Consider the following 19,586-nt stretch of genomic DNA (forward strand, 5'->3'; position numbering starts at 1 on the left):
TCAGTTCTTGATGGCACGCATAAAGCACCAACCACAAAAGCTAAGTGTGACTTTGCAGCTCAAACCCCAGACAGAATACGTGCACAAATCCTGCTGGATACAGCCACTGACTTCTGAGCAGAAATTTCTTCCCAAATCAGGAAAATGATGAGCTGGGCATCGTCCCTCGCTTAAAATATCAGCCCCACGGTGGTGGATTTGATTGTGACAGCCTTTGTAGAGAGGAGTAATCCCAAACTCTTACCATAATAGCATATTTCTGACTTCCTGCGTGGCATTCATGGACATGCTGAAAACCATCATTTTTAGAGGGGTTCGGCTCCTGAGCTTCCCTCAGTGCGCTTTGAAGCAGTTTGTTCTAAGCAAGTCATGTTCACTATCCTAATCTGACATGAAGCCTGATGGAAAAATCTGTGATCGATTATAGCAGCAGGACAAAGAGATATGAGAGGAAAGCAATGCAAAGGAACAGATATCAATCACTGGTTCGCGACGAACCTAAAGGAGGTAGCTGGTGATATTACCAAATTTGAAGGCAGTGTAGCACATCTTTTTGCTGTTGTAGGTAAACACTTCGAGCTGCAAACTGTTTGTCTTACAGACAGACCCATTTGGTATGAAAAGTGGATTTTGAAGTATGGATTTTGTTGAAGGGGACAAAATAAACTATTGGTTTGTTACCTTGAAAATGGTGTAGCATGTAATGAGTGTTTGCAGCGGTTTCACAGCTGCTTATTACTGTTATTTTTAAGCTTCCAAGTGTTTTTTTATATTTACAATTTTTAATTGATCGAACATGAAATATATGATGGAACAAATTTGTATTGAATAAGAAATAGCAGACACAATCAGCAAACTCTTTAATGTTGAGTTAGCTTTTTTCTCGTTGCTGGACAAGATCATACTTCAAAGCAAATTAAAAATGTGAAGCCAAATTCTGATTGCAATGCAGGCAACAGAAATCTTCCTGTCAGCCTCAATAAAAGAAGGTGTAAGTTTTCAGTATTACTCCAGTCTGTCCAATTCACATGTCTATCTGTTTTTATCTAATCTAATACATGGTCGTGAGATAAATTACAGAAGGGTATGATAAATTGCATTGCTATTCATTTTTGGCAAGATCACCTATACTCCGGCCACTAATTCCTCTCCAGCAGGATCCATAGTAAAGTACCAGACCCTTGAAACAGCCTCCAAATAATGTCATTTCATTGTCTTGAAGAAAACAAAGAAATTATGTCTGCTGGCAAATATCCTGCTTAGCCTCAGCAAAATAAATGATTGCCACTTCTGCAAAATTGTGGTTAGAAAACGTCAGAGTGTATTTATAGCATTAAGAGTCTCAAAGATATCAGGTCCATATATTCTATTTGAGTGGGAAACTATGACATGATTTAGGTGGAGGGATCTCAAAGTGGGAAAGGATGACATGGTTTAGATTTAGGGATCTCAAAGAGTCATTAATTTGGTTATTTCTGTGTTCATCGGGGTTTTTTTACTAGAGGCCTAATAATAAAGATGGGAAAAAAAAAACTGAGTAAGAATTCTGCAATATGCTGTAATATTTTTTTCCTGTGCTTATTTAGAGCACCTTCATACTCTTGAACAAAAGCACCATCCTGAATCACACCTTGCACCCACACAATTCTGTTAGCTTTCATTCATATCCATCTGAGAGTGGAAAGAGGAATATCCCATTAAAACTTCTTTTCCCTTACACCCATAAGATTCATCTCTGCTTTCTGTATGAGCTCTGCTGGGTAGTGGAGGCTGGTGGTACAGTGCCTCTTGATGTGCAAGGAAATGGTGACCATCTGAATGTGAGGTGTTGGGAGGTATGAGCAAGGAAGCTTGACTTTGTGAGTTGTAGGAGAGCTCCCCATTGCCACTCGTGTTAAGGAGCACTGAGACACTGCAAGAAGGTAGCATGCCCACGTCCCAGCCCAACGTCCCACCACTCCGCTGCCAAGGGAAGCAGTAAGCTGACAATAATTTTGGCCGGAGGAGACACGTTAGTGCCCACACCCCTGCTCAGTGCCAGCCCAGGTTGTTGCTTTCTGCTCCTTGGCGTTGCCGCTTCGACTGCCACCAGCCACCTCCTCCTCCTTGTCCTGCCATAAATTGCTGTGAAATGGAGCCGTGAACCATCCAACAGCTGCTGAATTTCACCCAGGAGATTGCTGGGTGAGTGGTAAGTGAAGTGGTTTTGCAAATCAAGGTTTTAAAGTAATTTGAGACATTTTGAGATGGAAGACACTATTGATAGAGAAGACAATTATTACATTTACTGCAAAATCTGCTATCCTCCCCATGAAAACAAGAGCAGTACTTCAAGACAGGGCACGTATGATGTGATGCTGTGAAAACGTGGCCTTGCTGGTGGGAGGGAAAGGTTTCCTGGTGATTTCAGGGAAGTGAAGGCTTCATCCCACACTATTTAGGAGCAGTTGAGGCATAATGATTACGTCCAGCTAATTGGATGCATTGCTATAGGTGCTGGATAAATATGACAGACAGATGCAGCCAACTCTATAGATATCCCCTGATGGAGCGAGCTGAAGTCAATTACAGAGTTAAATTGTGAGAGATTTGACCTGATGTCATTTATATCTCAAGTCATAATTAACACTTAAAGTTCAACTCTATGGCAATTTTCTTTTAATAACACTTAAAACCTATACAGAGCTCAAAGAATTGCATAGACATGATGAAGGATGGCTTGAGTGGGTGCCAGAATTTCAGCGTTAGTAATTAATCCTCAAAACACCTTTGCAAGGTGTATGGGTAGCATCATCTCTCTTCAGTTTCCCCTTTGAAGAGAAGCGGGGTTTGTCCAATGCCTCCCCAAAGTCCATGGCACCTGGCATTAGTAATTAATCCTCAAAATACCTTTGCAAGGTGTACGGGTAGCATCATCTGTCTTCAGTTTCCCCTTTGAAGAGAAACGGAGTTTGCCCAATGCCTCCCCAAAGTCCATGGCACCTGGAGATAAGGACCGAGGCTTTTCCAAAAATGCTGAACCAGCGAACACTCAGCTCAGCCCAGCTCCCTTCTTTTTGTCTTGATATTTTTTTTAATTTTAACACAATCTTTAGAAAGATTATGGACAAATTGCTTGTCAAATGGCCTCCTTTTTTCCAATTAGAAGCTATGCAAATGCAGAAGAAGAAAATCTGCCGTAAACACAGCTTCTGCTTCTAAGATTTTCATGTGGATGAAATATGAATCTTATTGGGGGAAGAAACACGCTGTTGGTCCGAGACCTTGTAAGCTGAGATTCAGCTCGCTGCAGATTTTTATGGTCAAGTTATAACTGCCTGTAAAGCAGGGGTTTAAAATGGAAGTGCTGACAAAACTTTTAAACTACAACAGTGGAAATGGTGCCGCAATAATTTATAATCTACAGGCAGCTTTGGATTTATTATCACAATGACAAATGCACTGTCATTGTTAATAGGATATTTCCCAGCAAGGACTTCTTGTTATGCAAGCCAGGTTCACTGTGTCATGCAGCATGATAGCAATAAAGTCTACAAGAATTTGTAATGAACTTCAATTACTAATAGATTATGGTTAATGGGAAATATGTGCAGTAAAGATATGGGTTTTTATATGCGCCTTCTGGTACTCTACAAGGCAATGATTTATGCTACAATTTATGTTAACATTCTCCAGTACGAAAAAAAGCCTAAATTGGTGGAAAGCCACTCCATCCATAACAAATATTTAAGATAATTTTGCACATCATGTAAATGAAGATGTAAAATTAGATATTAATCCATTTCATTTTAGCATTCGTATTTTTATTAAAAATGAAGACTTTGCCCTACTGTGTAATGACATTAAAAAACCCTATCATGGGCTGCAAGCATGAATTACACCGATGCAGAAATGGTGACAGCGACCGAGCTCTAAGTGCATTTGTTCAATTTGCTGTTGTAATTAACAGAGCAATGAGAATATTTTCCTCTGTATGATTTAAAGTAACAGTCCTGAGGCTGCTCATGCAGATGTATTTGATGCGGAGGGGATGTATGTGTGAAGGCCAGGCTCCTTTGAAGGTGGTCAGCCTTCTCCTCCCCAATTTTGCTCTCCCCCAGCCTTCCCACGTGGCATCACTCCAATGCTGTGCCTCATCCATGGGCACTGGGCTGTTCCCTTCCCTGCACAGCAACCCTCCTGTGGGAATTATTTTGGGAAATAATCACCTGATGCAGCATCGGAGCCACCAGCTCACGCTTACTTATCAGAGAGACACAGGCCTGGGCGTTTGCAGGCTATTTGAAAGGAGAGCTCCTTCTCCTCCTCCTCCTCCTTCTCCTTCTTCTCCCCCCTCCTTCCCTCCAGCTTTTTTCTCCTGTACCTGTAATATAATCTGTATATTCCAGGTTTATGTGCTGGTGAAATGAAAAGCAAAAAGGATGTCTCCCAACTTAAACAGAAAACACTGTTGAGAACGGTCTCTGATGAACATGTAGGTGCAATGTGAAGGATTGCATTTACCCAGAGTCACAGACCTATAAAATGTTACACTTCATCTATTTAGCCAGAAAGGGGCACCTATGCATGAAGAATTTGCAGGATTTCTGATATACTTTTAATACAGCTATCTCAAGCAAGTTTTATGCTGGTTTGAGACCTCTGCTCTCTGTGAACCTCTGTATAAAGCTTAAATATTTTCTTTCTAGGGGTGTGGGTGAGGAAGACCCATCCCGCTGGCCCACACATCCACCTGGGGGTTTGCTAAAAGCCAGGCTGGTCTGGAGATGATGTGCTTTTGGAATAAATTTCTGCTCATTGAGATAAGGCAGAGTTTCTGAGGGGAAAACAATTAATTCAGTGCAGAAAGCACACAGGTAAGCTCAAAATTGCCGTATAAATCCTGTTCTGTGGACAGGCTGGACTCCCCAAACACGCTCTGGAATAGCAGTATCTCACTGTACAATTAAGGGAGATTCTCACATGAAAATGTGGCTCTTCAGGCTATTAGGAAGTTGTTTGAGAGATTTACCAAAAAAATCCTTCGGTTTTTATGGTCAAATGAGCATAAAATTGTGCTTCCCCACACTCATTTCCTACTAAATAATACTTGCAGTGCTTACTTCTTGGAAATGCGTGTGTTACAAATATAAAATTAAAAATAATTTATCCCTTAAGGGTGCTCTTCTGATTCAGTTTTCCCCCAGCCCCTTAACGGAAGCAGCTGCATGTACAGAACGGAGTTTCTGCATTTCTTTTCCCCATTTCTTTAACAAAATTCTCCTCAGAAATTAAAGCGATAGCAGAGGATTACCCCAGCACGTCTGGTTTGAGATCAGGAGTTTTCTTCTTCAGCTTGGGGTGGAAGTGCCTTTTCCCATAGTGGATTCTGCTTTTAAATGTGACCCTGTGTGAGTCCAGGCAGCTCTCCCTCCCCAGCCTCTCTCTTTCTGATTAAAGCAGGGAAGGAGCCCTCACGGGCGTTCACATTGAATCTCCTTTTTCACGTGGTTGTGGCTATTTCCTCCTCTCCTCTTCCCAGATCATCTCTCCTCTTCCTCATTTTTCCTTTCTCCCACGTTTTCAGACCAAACCTCCCCCAAAATTATGAATTATTTTTCTTCTGTTTTTACCTCTGCTAAACCACAAAACAAACAGGACATGCACAGGTATCTTGTTTCTGGGTTTTGTTCTTGGATTTTGGGATGGTTTTTTTTTTGTTTTGGCGTTTCTGCAGCTCCCAAAGATACATCACTCCCGACAGGGTTGATGTGGCAATATTCAGCGGTCACCTCCTTTGTGAGCACCATTTAGAAGAGGTCACTGACAGCACAAAAGAGCTACGAAAATAATTGTAACTTTGTTACCCATTAGAAATGCATGCAGCAATCTGTCCTAATGAGAGATTTTCTTTCCCTCCCACTTCAGCATGACACCATAGCAGCTTACGGATATACTGAGGTCTTCTAATGCAGGAGTCTGTACATAGCACTGTGTAAAAGTGGTGATAGATTTTGTTCTGTTCAACAGTTGAAAAATATCATGGAGACATTCTAAAATACATTGGAATTAATATTCCATCACTAGGAGAAGTGTGTATTTCAAATAATTCACCCTAAAATGAATACAAACAGCTATTAATGCACAATATGGTCCCTTGTAAACCACTTCAAAGCATTAATGATCTATACTGTATCAGAAATGTATATGCAAAAATAAAACATAATTTCTTGCTGCTAAAGCATTACCTAAAGTAAACCATTTCAACACTGAATCAAATTATTTCAATGGCAGAAATCACACCTGTCTCACTGGATAAACTGAGTATTCAGACTATTAAACTCATTCAAGTGACTATATTGTATTCCACCATGCACTGTGCCTTGTAGCGAGCATAACATTTCTTAAAACCGTAAAATCATTTAGCAAAACAAATGCATCAACTATCAGAGTGGAGACACAAGGAGAAGGGACCAAGGAGATGAAGCACCTTCTTGCTGCACATCGTATACTAGATATTGAACAGAGTCACCTGCCATGGCACCATTGAAAATGAACCAAATCCCACTGAAAACCTGTCATTTTGTCATCAGAGTTCATGTTTACATCTCCTGTGTTACTAAGCAATGCATGGTCCCTGCTGCAAGGGAGGTGAAGGGCTGCAACCAGAAGGTTTGTGTGGCTAAAGACAAAGATCAAAAAGCTCTGTGTGACAGCAGTGGCTGATTCCTAACAAAGGCTTTGCATCAGGAAAAGGGGAAAAAATACAGGAAAAGTGAAGCAGTGCCATTAAATGGAGTTGGCTGTGGAGGCAGGAGCAGGCAACAATCAAACATGTAGGAGGTGTGAGGCCACTTCCACTGTAACTGAGGGTACGAGGTCTTGAAGTCACAGCAAGATCAAGAGATCCCATTGAGCAGCCATCCAAACTGTCCATCATTCTGAGCCTCCACGCTTGACAACTACACTGAGAAGTTGTAACTTATTTGGTCTCTAGAAGGGGATTTAAATGAAGATGATGAAACCACATCTAGTTTTTGTTTATTTTTTTAGAAATAGTCATGTTTCTGCAGTGCTTGAGTGAATGGTCCAAGTTACATCTGATTATACAAGATCCATACAATAAAGCACAGTCAATTGATAAGTGAGTTACACATTCATTAGTGCAGAATTAATCGGGTAACTTATAACAACAGATACTAATACTGATTTCTTAACAGGCTCCAAAAATTATATATCACTACTGAAGTAAACTAAGTCACTCATGAAGTATGAAAAACATAGTTCAGCTGTTAACAGTTTCTATCTGACTGTTTGCTTTGGATTAAGAAGCAAGAAGAGGTGAAGTCATGGGTCAATCACTATTACACTCAGGTTGTTATTAAAAAGCACCTTCCCATCTCTTTTTTTGCTGCATCCAGGCTTTTGTAACTCTTCCATTACCTGACGCTTTAGTTCAGAAGGAGCAGTTTTAGAAAACTCATAAGTTTCTGTCAGGAAATCCAGCAACAGCTCCCCATCCTTGTTGCCTTCAATAAAGCAGCTCGTTATGTCCATGTGGGATGGGAGCTCGTGGAGCTGGTACTTCATCCCGGCTGAATCCAGTATCCTTTTGATGTTAGCAGAGGAAACGTAAGAGCAGAGATCATCTAAAGGGAGGGAAGACCCAAACTTCTTCCACAGCGTTTCCCAGCCACTGGTTTCTGAGAGATAAACCACAAGAAAAATGCTCAGAAATAACAAAAAACACTACTTGAACAAATTTTTTATTATCTGATTATTTTAGAGGTTGTCTGCATTGCAACCGGGATCTCCCCAGAGCTGGGACATGTGTGCTGGACCATGGTGGAGATGGCTGCCTCTCTGCTTCTGAGCCTCAGGGTTGGGGTTTGCAGGAGGAGATGGACATTCTATGTACCCTGGAGCTCCAGCACCTCCCACCGAGCCCTCAGGTGAGGCCAGAGCAGCTCAGTGCACTCAATCCTCCCTCCTTCCACTCCCAACACACTGCACTCCTCTGCTTCATGCACATAGGGACATCCCTCTATAGCCCACGTGCTGAACACCAGCAATTCAGAGCCATCTTTTGGATTTAAACTGCTCCCCAGATTTCAGCTCCCTGTTTGGAAAACCACATCCTCTCCTATTCCCTCACCTAATGACTTAGTGGTTGAGCTACATGTGAGCTTCCCCGAGCCCAGGATGGAGCTGCCCCATCCTCCCAGCCTTCATCCATTGCTCCCATTACACTCACACACGGTTGAGTATGGCAATGAGAGGCATGCCCTTCACCCCAAGCAAATCTCCCCAGTGGTGCCAGAAGGACATTTTGGCTGTGTGCTACCTGGGTATGCACACAGGCTGAGGAAGGAAAAGGCTCCAGTAGCACCACAACCACCTCCAGAACTGAGCCCATGCTGAGCCCAGGTTTGTGCCTCTTCTCAAGGGTTGTTTTACAAAGAAAACCAGCTGGGCAAGCTGAAACCCCCCAAGATCTCTCTTCACATCTTCATTTTCCCTCATCCCAGATCTGTGACTCAGCATTTCTGCTATAAATCATTTATAAAAAGATCACCCAGAATGACTGGACGGGATGAAAATAACTTCAAGCCTAATGAGCAGCTCTTGGGAGTCACGACTATAAATCTCCATAACTACTAAAACCAGTTGCTCGGCAATTTTGCAAATGCTTTATCTGCAGACAGTTATTTATAGTCAAATGAACAGTTTGGTGTTTAGAAGAGGGGCTACAATATTTTCTTTCACCTGGTGGAAATTGAATGCAGAGCACTAATTGCAGAAAATTTGCTGGTGTCAGTGTTGTGTGACTCAGTGCCATCTCCGAGCCGAGCAATTATACACTACCTGAACGCAGCATTATTATAATAGCTCTCAATAGGTTCAGCATATGGCACTACTTTTGTTTTCAAGGCGATGTAAACAGATTTTTTAAATGTGTTAAAAATAACACCACATACCTCTCCCGGCAGGGACGGAGCAGGAGGGATTGCAACCTTCACCGACTGACCAAGCCCTCTCCTATCAATCCTATTCCCAGACTGGTTTTTAATTAACACATCCTAATGTGTTTGTGTTGGAGATGACATTACCTTCATTTTTTGAAATGAGCTTTGTTGTGTTTATCATCCAGCACCTCTTTTTGCTTCAGTGCTCATTTTCACAGCACTTCTTCCTTCCCCTTTCTGTGCCCTTCTTTCCCCCAAGGTTTTCCTTCCCTTTCCTCTCTGCTGTTCTAAGCCCTGCTCCTCTCTCCCTTTTCTTGCTGGCCCCAGCACCTTCTGCTCCATTCTGCTCCATCAGAAAGCACCATTGCCTGGCCCAGAGAGGACTTCAAATATTTTCCATTAATTCAGATTTTTAATCACATTAATTTGAATAGACACATGTTCCTCCCTGTATTCACATTTCATGAATATCCAAAGGGACAGGTTAAGCAACTGGAAAAGAGTTTCAATTAACTATACGCAGGTAATCAGCAATAGCTTGGTATTACGATCTACTCTTGTTCAGCCAAAGAACAAGAACTCAGATAATTTCAAATACAGAAATACTTCTTGTAGTGAGCTGCTTGAAAATGCTTTAAATCAGAAACATTTTGGAGAAAAAAGATTTGAATAAATTCAGGTCAGAGAAGTGACACTTTGCTGCGGGTGCTCCATGGACACAAAAAAGGAACTTCATCAAATACATTACTCTTTGCCAATACATTGCTCATGACCAAATTCAGTAAAAAATTAATCTTAAACCTCTGAAAAACTAACACTTAATATTCCCAAAAAACTGTCAGATGTGTCTGTTTACAGAAATAAAATTTCTAGGGCTTGTGAGGCAAATTAAAGACTTTCTAGAACTGAATTAATCCCCACCATTGCAGTGTCTCTAGCAGATCTGGCCCACAGTATTAAAAGGTCATCGTTTGCTCAGTTCCCACATTTTAGTGCTGCATTGACCACAAAGCATCTCTTTAAGGTCTGACGCAGCCTAAGAACGTTGTTTTCCACCCAAAATGATGACATTAAGGAAATGGGCAGTTTGAGGAGAAAATGAACCATATGTGCTCTAACACCTGCTGTATGGCACAGCCGAGCCCCGTCGTAGCCGTTTGCTTAATGCCACAAGTCTCGGGGAGCAAGATAATGCAGTGCCCAGCCTGAAAAGGCTTTTACAGAAAATAGCAGAGGCTGAAGGAGTTTTTGCAAGAGAGAGCTGCACAACTGAGCTTCTCCTTGCTTTGAGGCTCTCTGCTGCTGTCCAGCACTGGCCTGGCTGTAGGATAGGGAAGGGCAGATAGGTGATAAAGGATGATTTAAATACAAATGTGCATTGGTTTCTAGCTGGCCCATGTTGAACTCGCAGGAACCCCTAAGGTCCTGATGGCTCTTGCCCAACCGAGCAGTGCTGGTGGAGTGGTTCTCACCTGACACCAGGATAATGAGGAGCTTTGCCTGCCCTTCCAGGAGGCTGTGGAAATACCGGATAGTAGCTGGGACATCTTTCACATAATACAGCATCTGGAAAGAGCAGAGATGCTTACACAGATGTGGTGTGGTCCTGCTGAGTATTAAAACTGGTAACTCTCAGTAAAAGAAACCAAGTGGGGATGATCTTGACAGAAGAGCAGCGGGACAAGATGACACATTGGCACAACATGGGGCAGTGGGCTCATGTTGCAAACAGGGGGCTCTCACTGCTTTGCCTGCTCTCTGGCTCTCCCAGGACCAAGCTCATGTTCATTCATTAGCCTGAGATAAAAGGATTTGCCTTTCTTGGTAGTGAAGGTGGCTTGTAACAGCTTCGGTAAACTGGGAAATACAAAGGCAATTTTGCAGAGAGGATGAGGAGCTTTGAAAACACTAGTTAAAATGTATTTTTAGTTGACTGCCACCCACAGCCCAGTTAATAGGACTACTGTGCTCAAAGTTGCTTTGCTGTATCTCATCTTTCATTTTTGCAGATCACTTATGCTTAAGTACTTTAAATTACAGGGAAATAAACTCACCTTTCTTCCCCTTAGAGTGGATAATGAGGTCACATACTTCATGCATACTTTAAAGAGCCAAGTCTTTGACAACATTTACTTTGCAGAGACTTTTACCTGGATCATGTGAATAAAGTCCCATTTTTTAGGCTTCTTTTCTGCATTCATTCGACTTTCATATTCATAAGCTGTCTCCTCATGCCAGGTAAACTTCACGTTCTCGAGGTTTGATGTCCCAGCCACACGCTCTGAAATACAGGAGAGGGCAGGACAGAGTTATCTCAATTGCAAATACAGTACTGGTTTCCACTCAGAGCTTTAATACATCCAAAATGCATATTTATAGGGTTTTTTTACCAGTTTAACACAGCAGTGGAATATTTAAAACCTTGAGCCCATCTGTAAGAAGGGGGCTGTCCAGGTCTTTCTAGGATGGAGTCTTTAGAGGGTCTGATGCTTTCCCCTTGGCATCCTTATCTGGGCTCCTCCAGTCTTTACCTTTTTTTTAAAAAAGAAATTTCCTCATGACTAGCTTGAGCTGCATTAAAAGATGTTCACTGGAATAAACAATAATGATGCCATGAGCACCACACTTCATGCTGAATGGGAGAAGAGGTGGTGGTCCCTCTGCTTAGGTGACACCCTGAGCAGAAGCCAGGCCATTGTGAGGGGTTTTCCAAAAACTGAACAATTAAATACAGGGGCTCAAGGGTGGATCAAGGGGGCTGTGTTTTGAAGAGAAAGCACAGTTAAAAGCTGAGATGGGCAGAGAAAGCAAATGGCTCACTGGGAACACGCCACAGGGATGGTGGGAGAGGGAAGGATCTTTGCTCCATGAGCAAGGACCCATCTCTTGACATTTTGCTTCTGTTGTGTTCAAATAAATGGGATTTTTCAAAAGCCCACAGTTTCAGCCAACTGCTACAGGTAAAAGGGATGACAGTGTTTGAAAGCAAAGACTGGCACAGGGTGACACACGATGTGTTTTCAGACCTCAACACAAAGCACATCCAGTAACTGAGGAAAGCAGAAAGCTGGAGAAGCAGATTCAAGGAATAAGTTATATCAAGGGCCTGGCTCACCACTACATTTCTTTGCTATTTATGGGAGCAAAACTGGGGAATAATTTCATATTTCAGGGGATGCTAGAATACTAATGTCCATCTGCTGGCATATGGAGCTCATCTTGCTGCGCTCCTACCCGTGTTCGGGATTGCTCCAGGACAAAGCCAGCCCTGCTGCGATTCCCGTGCTTCGCTGGAGTTAACATAAATTTAAAACTTAAATGGCCCAAAGGCAGCCTGAGCCTTAGCTACAGAACACATGTTCAAAACAACTTGATTTACTAAGACTAGCGCCTTTACACCACTAATCACAGTGTTTCTCCTTTTGGGCTCTGATTAGGACATATCCCCGTCGGACAAATGAGAAATGTTCCTACAGTGCTTATCTCCTCTCTTTTATGGCTGGAAACGGGCCACCCCTTTCGGATGCTGCTGCTGTTACTCTGTTTGCTACCATTTATCAGTCACTGGCCCCAGCACTTGCAGTTCAGATGTAATTTGCTGTTTTAAACTCCAGCTTCTTTCAACAGCAGTTCATATCACCATCACAAATAATCTGGTGCAATCTGGTTCAGTTCAATTGCTAGAAAGTCTACGAGGAGACACTAGGAGGAAAACTGAATTTCTCGCCAGGGTGGGCTTTTAAAGTCAAAATTTCAGAAAGAGCAAATTCATTCTCAGTACGGCAAGTTTCTGCCCAAATATTCATCTGAAGCCAATACGTATCACCCTAACTGTTTTGAAGTTTTCCTTATTTTCCCCAGGTTCAACTCAGATTGCTGTGTGTGTCAGAAGCTCTTCTGACCCTTGGTGGTCCCAAGTGTGCCTTTGATGGGTGCCATCAAACCCAGACAGCCTCCGGTTGTGCCGCGCTGTGCAGGCAATGGCAGCGCAGTTCAGTTGTGGTGTGATGGACACTCCAACCATGGCCATCAGGGGCTTCACCTGGACATGGACCAGGAATGAAGGAAAGCCACAGGCTTTGAGGAAAACCTCCTCCATACGTGTAGCCTAAGATAAACCTGTTTGTCACCTCTGCATGTCCCAGTATGAAGTTTCTCTTGTGAGCGTGGCTTCTCCTTCCCAAAGAGAAAGCATCTGGTTAGGCAGAAAACGTAACTACTGAATCCTCAGAGGCATGGATAATGTTTCCAATTCTCCCTGGAAAAATCTTAGGGCTCAGAAACCTAATTAATGATACCTACTGGGGACATGATTAATTACCAAATGAGAAAGTTTAAAGAAAAAAATTCAGATGAATATTTCATTTCTAGTTTAGCATAAAACTTAAAATAAGGACAACATCTTATGTTTTCTTTAACTTTCTTCTGGAAAGAAACTCACTGAAGTAGGAAAGGCCTGGCAGTTAATTGGTGGTAGGTGGTGAGATCACTAGGAAGATTCAGCGCAAATCCAGTCCCACGTAGGCTGTGGTTAATGGCCCAGACAGGACAGAAAAGCTATGTGCAAGTGCCCAAACTGTCTTATAAGCACAGCAGATGCTCTGTTGCCCATCCTTCACCATCTCAGCCTGGAGCAATGCAGAAGCTCCTGGGATTTTGCAGGAGCCATCGTTTTAAAGATCAGGTCCATGTAATACAGAGACAGATATGAAAAGTTTCCTGAGAGCCTTTGGTGCTTCCAGTGACCTTGAACTCCCCCACTGTAGAGAGAAAGGGATTTTTACTCTTATTATTTTCTTTCTTAGACTTCCACAAGTTGTTTCATACTGGGAATGCTTTGTTTTTAAGGAGTTAAGCATGAGTAAGAGGTGGAGATTTACAGCGTGGTTGTGCAGTCTGGCATTTACTATGGTTTGGAGCATTTCCAACGCCGCAGACTGCTGACGAGGTTCATTCATTACTGCCACGTCCATTCAGCAGCCGCTCTCTGGCAAGGTGTGCTCTGCTCAGGGCCACTCACAGCCTGTACCTGTGTCACCTCCATACCAGACCGTAATTACTTGCTAAGGTAAATCCTGGTAGGTGTTAATCCAGAGATAATCAAAGTATGGATTGATATTTAATGCTCGCTTTGTCAGGCGATTTGACCAAAGCACCCCTGCTAACATTCAATTCTCCTTGGAAAATGCTGAGCTTTCCTTCACAAATGTTATTCAGGCCTTTCTTTGGAAGGAAACAAGCTCTAAGCCACAGAGCACACAGCAAAAGTCTTTCCTATCCACCTTGATCTCTTTTCTGTGTTTTCAAATTCAAAGGATGGCAACAAATTTAGTGCAACACTGCGAGGTTTAGCTACTTGTTATTTGGAAATCATTTTTAAGATGTGTGAGAATTACCATGAGACACTAAAATTTTCCCTTCAAAGTTGAAGAAGGATCCTGATTCAGTGCAACCCAAAGGAGAAAACTTTCTCTCTGAAATATGGGGATTTTACTCTATTCCCATACAATCACCCACCAGTTCCCACCTTGCTTAGCTTTTACAGTCTGTGTAGTCCCACGAGTCTGCCACACAGACTTCTTTGCAGTGAGAGACTGATTTTAATGAGAAACCGAACACTGCTGAAAACCAATGATGGCAAAAAAGCATAAAACAGTGACATTTTTTAACTTTTAAGAGCCAATTCTGATGAGAAATCATTTGAATGTGGGGTCATCCAGCGTTCAACTCTTCAAAGCATTTCGTGTACTTAATGTAATTTTAATGTATTCAATGTAAAAATACCTTTGTACTTGGAGATTTGGTCAGCACTGGGCTCTACCACATCGTTGTTGATGGCAACCCCTGGATATCTGGCTTGTACTTTGGAGAGGATCAGCAGGTCAATCTCACCTAGGGAAGCAGGCAACATGAAATAGAAGATGAAGGCAAAGCTCAGGCCAACGTTATCTCCACCGTTAGCTTTAGAATTTGAGAAAAATTTGAATGCCGGTCCCATCTTCATTCCTCCTCTCTGACTGCCACCATCAGTGCCAAAGGAAAACCAGACACAGCCAGGTGTGTAGCTTGACCTCACAATTCCTGGACATCACCTAACCTTGCAGGGAAGATCCTAAATGAATGAAAGTACCACTACTGGTGGTTCCAAGTGACCAGCGAGCCTGGCAGGATTTCTTAGGAGTCAGTAAGAGCATTTTTAGCCAGTGGTTACCAGGTCATGCGGGTGAAGGAGAAGAGCACATGTGTTTACATTGGAGTCAGAAGCAATGTTCATGTCTGTTTGTCTTCAGTGTCCTCTGACTTTTTCCATAAGTACGATGAATACTGCACACACCATCTATGTTTATTTAACCCCTGTCTACAGAATACCCCAGAGCTGACTGCACTTGGTGAGAAACACCTCTCTCTGGATACTGTTCAGGCTGGCTGCAGTTATTTTACTGATGGAAGTACCCAGAGATCCAACATTTCAACATTTAAAAGGAACTGCCATGGCTCTTGGCCACCTTTCCCCATCCACAATATGGGAAGCTCAGGGAGATGATGCTCCTGACCGAGGCATGGGTCCAGAGACAACATCATGCTGGCTTGCTTAAGTTTCTTAGGGCTCGCTTCTGCTTATTGCACTTGAATAAGTTTTAGGTGGAAAAACCAGAAGAATGAATTAAGGCAGAAATGGTGAAACAGAGGGTAACTGTGGTGAATAATAGACCCAGGGGTCATGCTACAGACTAATATTGAGCTTTGTCCTGGAAGATGTACTTGTGCTTGACACAAGTCCAAGCTATAAAATTCAGCATTAGCTCTATTATACAAGAGATTTGAGGTGCAAAAGGAAAATATTGGGAGTTAAATAGCCATAATGTGCACCCCAGCACACTGGGTCCTCTCCAGGAGGGTCCTTTTCACTAAGAAGATCTCTCTGCCTGTTTCTGGCCTCACCACACATCACCACAGGTCAAAACAAGGCCCCATAGCCAAGGTCTCACCTGGTCATTAACACCCCAAGAATTTAACATAAAAAAAGGAGGAAGAGTTCAACTTTTTCAGACTTAGGTGTCTTTCTTAAAGCAACTCAAAACACCAAAATTTATGTGGCATCTGTGCCAACATGTTTTTTAAGGGAGGGAAACTGAATTTCTGAAGGAGCAGAAATAGCTGCAGCTTTGCTACGAAGGCGAACCCTGTATTTTATTGCAAAATCAGAGCAAGTCGTCTGCAGGCTGCCGTGGCAAAATCTGGGAACACAGAGCTACTGCAATGTTTTTGATTTTTGGTTGCTTTACCAACTTTTTGTAAAGTGGATTAGTCCTTTCAAAAGGCTGTGCAGGTCCTGATAAAATAATTTTGAATTTCGTACTTCCATAAGTGGATAGGTTAATATATCCCCTCCCACTCTTCTGTGGCCAAGCCACCCTTGTACTGTTTTTAACCAGAAAAACCACCCCTTTGATCCATAACTTAATCCACAGCCTTAACTGACTTCAGTTAGCTCTTTTATATGCAAACAAGTGTCCTGAGGCATTTTACAGTCAAATCTGTGGCAGCTTGCACGATCAACAATTTGGCAATTAGGCTATCCGCATTATTTAAACTCTCCAACACAATTACTTTTTAAAGGCTACCACTATGTTCACCATTAAGTTTCTAATTAAACATTTTACGTAACGGGATAGTTTATAGCCCAGTTGCTACTTTATAGCGGCATTGAGGACTTTTATGGTTTTTAAAGGTACAGAGTGCTGCGCGCCGGAGTGTGAACTTAATAAGGCAGAGGCTGTAGGCGAAGGCAGGCGCTGTAGATGGGTGGGTGTAATGGGAGATGATGCTTCATTAAACGGTTTGCTTGTCTCTCGAGGTGGAAAAGTGGAACGGAAACGCTCTTCTTCCCTGCTCCCTTCCTGTGAAACACGGACAGGGCCAGGGCAGCAGCTCCATCACTGCCCCAGGGTTGGATGGGGGATTTGGGACTTTGGTGCATCTTGAGCTCCCAAGGACCCACGGTGGGAACAACCCAGTGAGGAGCAGGGTTTTGGTGGTGTAGGGGGTTTTTTTACACCACAAAATGAGTTTTGCCTGCACTTTATTGGTTGAATATCCATCATGCTAAGCTGGAGTGGCCCTGGTTTGGGACTTAAGTACCTCACTAAGTAGACTGTTCCTGTTAAAAACAACTTTTTTCTTTTTTGGTAGAAGAATGGGTTGTCTGATTTTGAGAGTTCCTACTCTGTCACCCTGTTTTATAACTAACGCCCACCATTTACATACAGTTATTTTTACTTATTAGGAGAGATTGACAAAGCTGAAATTAGTCTTTGGAGATGATATGACTAAAGCATTTAAGCTAAATTACCTGTTCTTATAAAATTTAAGTTTGATGACTTCACTGGGAGAGCAGAATTAGAAAACATAGGCTTCAATTATGAGGGAACTTGGGCAATAATTTAATAAGAAGAAGCCACTTGATATTATTGGTACTGCTTTTCCATCCAACAGTGTTAAGAGACTTATTTCTTCCAATTTCTTCTGGATTTCCTCTGGATTTCTTCTGAAGCCTGTGTTCAGCTCCAGTGTTTTGGGGTACAGGAGGCCCTTGTGCACTGACTGTGGTCAGCAACTATGCACAGGCAAAAGGGAGGTCAGTGGAGGCTGTCATATACCAAGGCAGGAGGAAGCAATGATGGGGAACTACCACATAGGTAAATAGTTACAGGGGACAGGAATTGCAATGTGAGTGAAAAAGTAATATTCTAAGACATTATTGTGCTTTCTTTGCATAGAAACAGTATGGGGAAGTTCAAACCTCTCTCTGTCCTTGAGGAGTGATGTTGCAGAAGGAGGTTTCTCATGGAGGACATACAAGAATCGAGGTGGGGAGGCACAAGCTGTTTCCATTCACGGCCATACACCAGCTAATGCCATCAGTCCCCTGGAGCTGAGTCTTAATTCCCACTCCACTCCTTTCTGCAGTTTTCAATCCTCTATTCTTAAATAAAAAAGGCAAAATCATACCAATACTGAAGTCCATAGCATACCTGCTCCACCACCAACACTTAGGATATTGATTGTAGACTTCCCATTTCCAACACTGAAAAACATTATTTATACAGTTTAATAAAACTACCCAGTAGAGAGGGTTACCTCTATTTTGTGAAGCACTCAAGATCCCATGAGGACTAAAACCTGCAGGACGAAATCCAATGCAATATGTATGTGTATGGGCATGTCTGTGAGCTGGCAGGAGGGATCAGATTCAGAACTCTGCTTGTTGGAGATTCCCGATTTTCAGTTATTTCGGCAATTTGTAGAGGAGCCCTGCTTTTACTAGAAATGATACAAGCAGCAGCAGCTACATACTTTCTCTGTGTCTGAGCTTTGAGGACCAGAGACCCCCCTGGGTCTGGACCCACAGCTTAAATATTATTTGGAGAAGTTTTGCATTTTGCAAAATGGAGAGGAAGAGGGGAGTGTGTAATGTGTTTAAAATCCCTTAGCGGGGCTTCCGCAGAGCCATAAACCCCTGGGCTTAGAGAGATGCCTTCCCAGAGCCAGGATTCAACCCCAGCTGCCTGCTGCTCCAGCCAGCCCGCAAAGCGAGTGGTCCAGCAAAAAACAAGGCAGGCAAAGCAGGAGCATGATTTACACATACTAGAGAGAGCCTAAATATTACCTGAAAAGATTATATTTTAAAAGCTACTTTCAATCAAATTTAATCTTAGAACATAGTATCTGTTACTGCATTTTAAAGCTGTTTCAGGGTAAGCATGCAAGGAAACAATTCAGCCTTATCTCCTCCCTGCTAGGCAGGCTCCATCCCAAAGAGCAGCCGTTCAGCAGTGTCTGTAAATGAAATTTCCAGACAAGCCCTATCAGAAACCCACAGACAGGGCGGCCGGCGGGGAACAGCAATCTGCCTCTTGCAAGCATCCCCTGAGTCTGTCCTCGCCACAGGAACACGCCACCGGGCTGCCCTTCAGCTCCATGTGGCCACCTCCGCGTTACCTCGCTACCACGGCCGGCAGCTGCCGCTCCATGAACTCCCGCATGCTCTGGTGCTCGGTCGAGTTTGCGAGGAAGAGGCGGAAAGACTGGAGGTATCTGGCGGGGTCGGTGAGCAGGCTCCTCATGGGCGATGCCATGCTGGGGGTCTGGAGGGCGCAGGAGGGAACAGGTTGGTCCCTGCAGCTCTTCTTTCAGACCTAGAGAGGGAATAACAAACACCGGAGAGGTGAAAACCAGCATGCACTTGGACTTTGCTCCGCTGCTTCACCTCAGAGCACTTTAAAAAGTATTATGCAATTCTGCAATAGGGGCTGTAAATCAGGTTTGAGCAGCAAAGGGTAATATATCATCTTTAATCTGCACAGAGGAAATGCTAGCATTTTTTAACTGTGCTGACACAGGGCTCTCTTAAAACCCAGTAAAAGGGTCTTTAGACGGTTCTTAAACAAAAGAAAAATTCCCCTATTTCTTGAAGGCATGGAGAGAGGCTCCAAAGACTTGGTCTGGATTAGAAGAAAGTGCAGCACACATCTCCAGAGATGCTGGCAGATGTCTCTATCTGTTTTTTTAAGCTTTTGATGTTCTTAAATGGAATGCTGATGGTGGGGTGAAAACAATAAAAACCTTACAAATGCACTC

The 19,586-nt window shown here is 42.9% G+C and overlaps 1 protein-coding gene across 1 annotated transcript; it reads right to left on the minus strand.

The window, feature by feature from the left end:
- Positions 1-7,326: 7,326 nt before the first annotated feature.
- On the minus strand, positions 7,327-19,084 carry LOC104542051 (histamine N-methyltransferase-like). Its single transcript, XM_010186251.1, has 6 exons — positions 18,948-19,084; positions 17,981-18,033; positions 14,730-14,837; positions 11,096-11,226; positions 10,418-10,511; positions 7,327-7,682 (listed from the first exon to the last, which is right to left on the minus strand). The coding sequence occupies exons 1-6, from the start codon at positions 19,082-19,084 to the stop codon at positions 7,327-7,329; spliced, it is 879 nt and encodes a 292-aa protein (XP_010184553.1).
- Positions 19,085-19,586: the final 502 nt, after the last annotated feature.

The sequence above is a fragment of the Mesitornis unicolor genome, unplaced genomic scaffold (genome assembly GCF_000695765.1).
Source record: "Mesitornis unicolor isolate BGI_N332 unplaced genomic scaffold, ASM69576v1 scaffold1626, whole genome shotgun sequence".
In the NCBI taxonomy this organism is placed as follows: Eukaryota; Metazoa; Chordata; class Aves; order Mesitornithiformes; family Mesitornithidae; genus Mesitornis; species Mesitornis unicolor.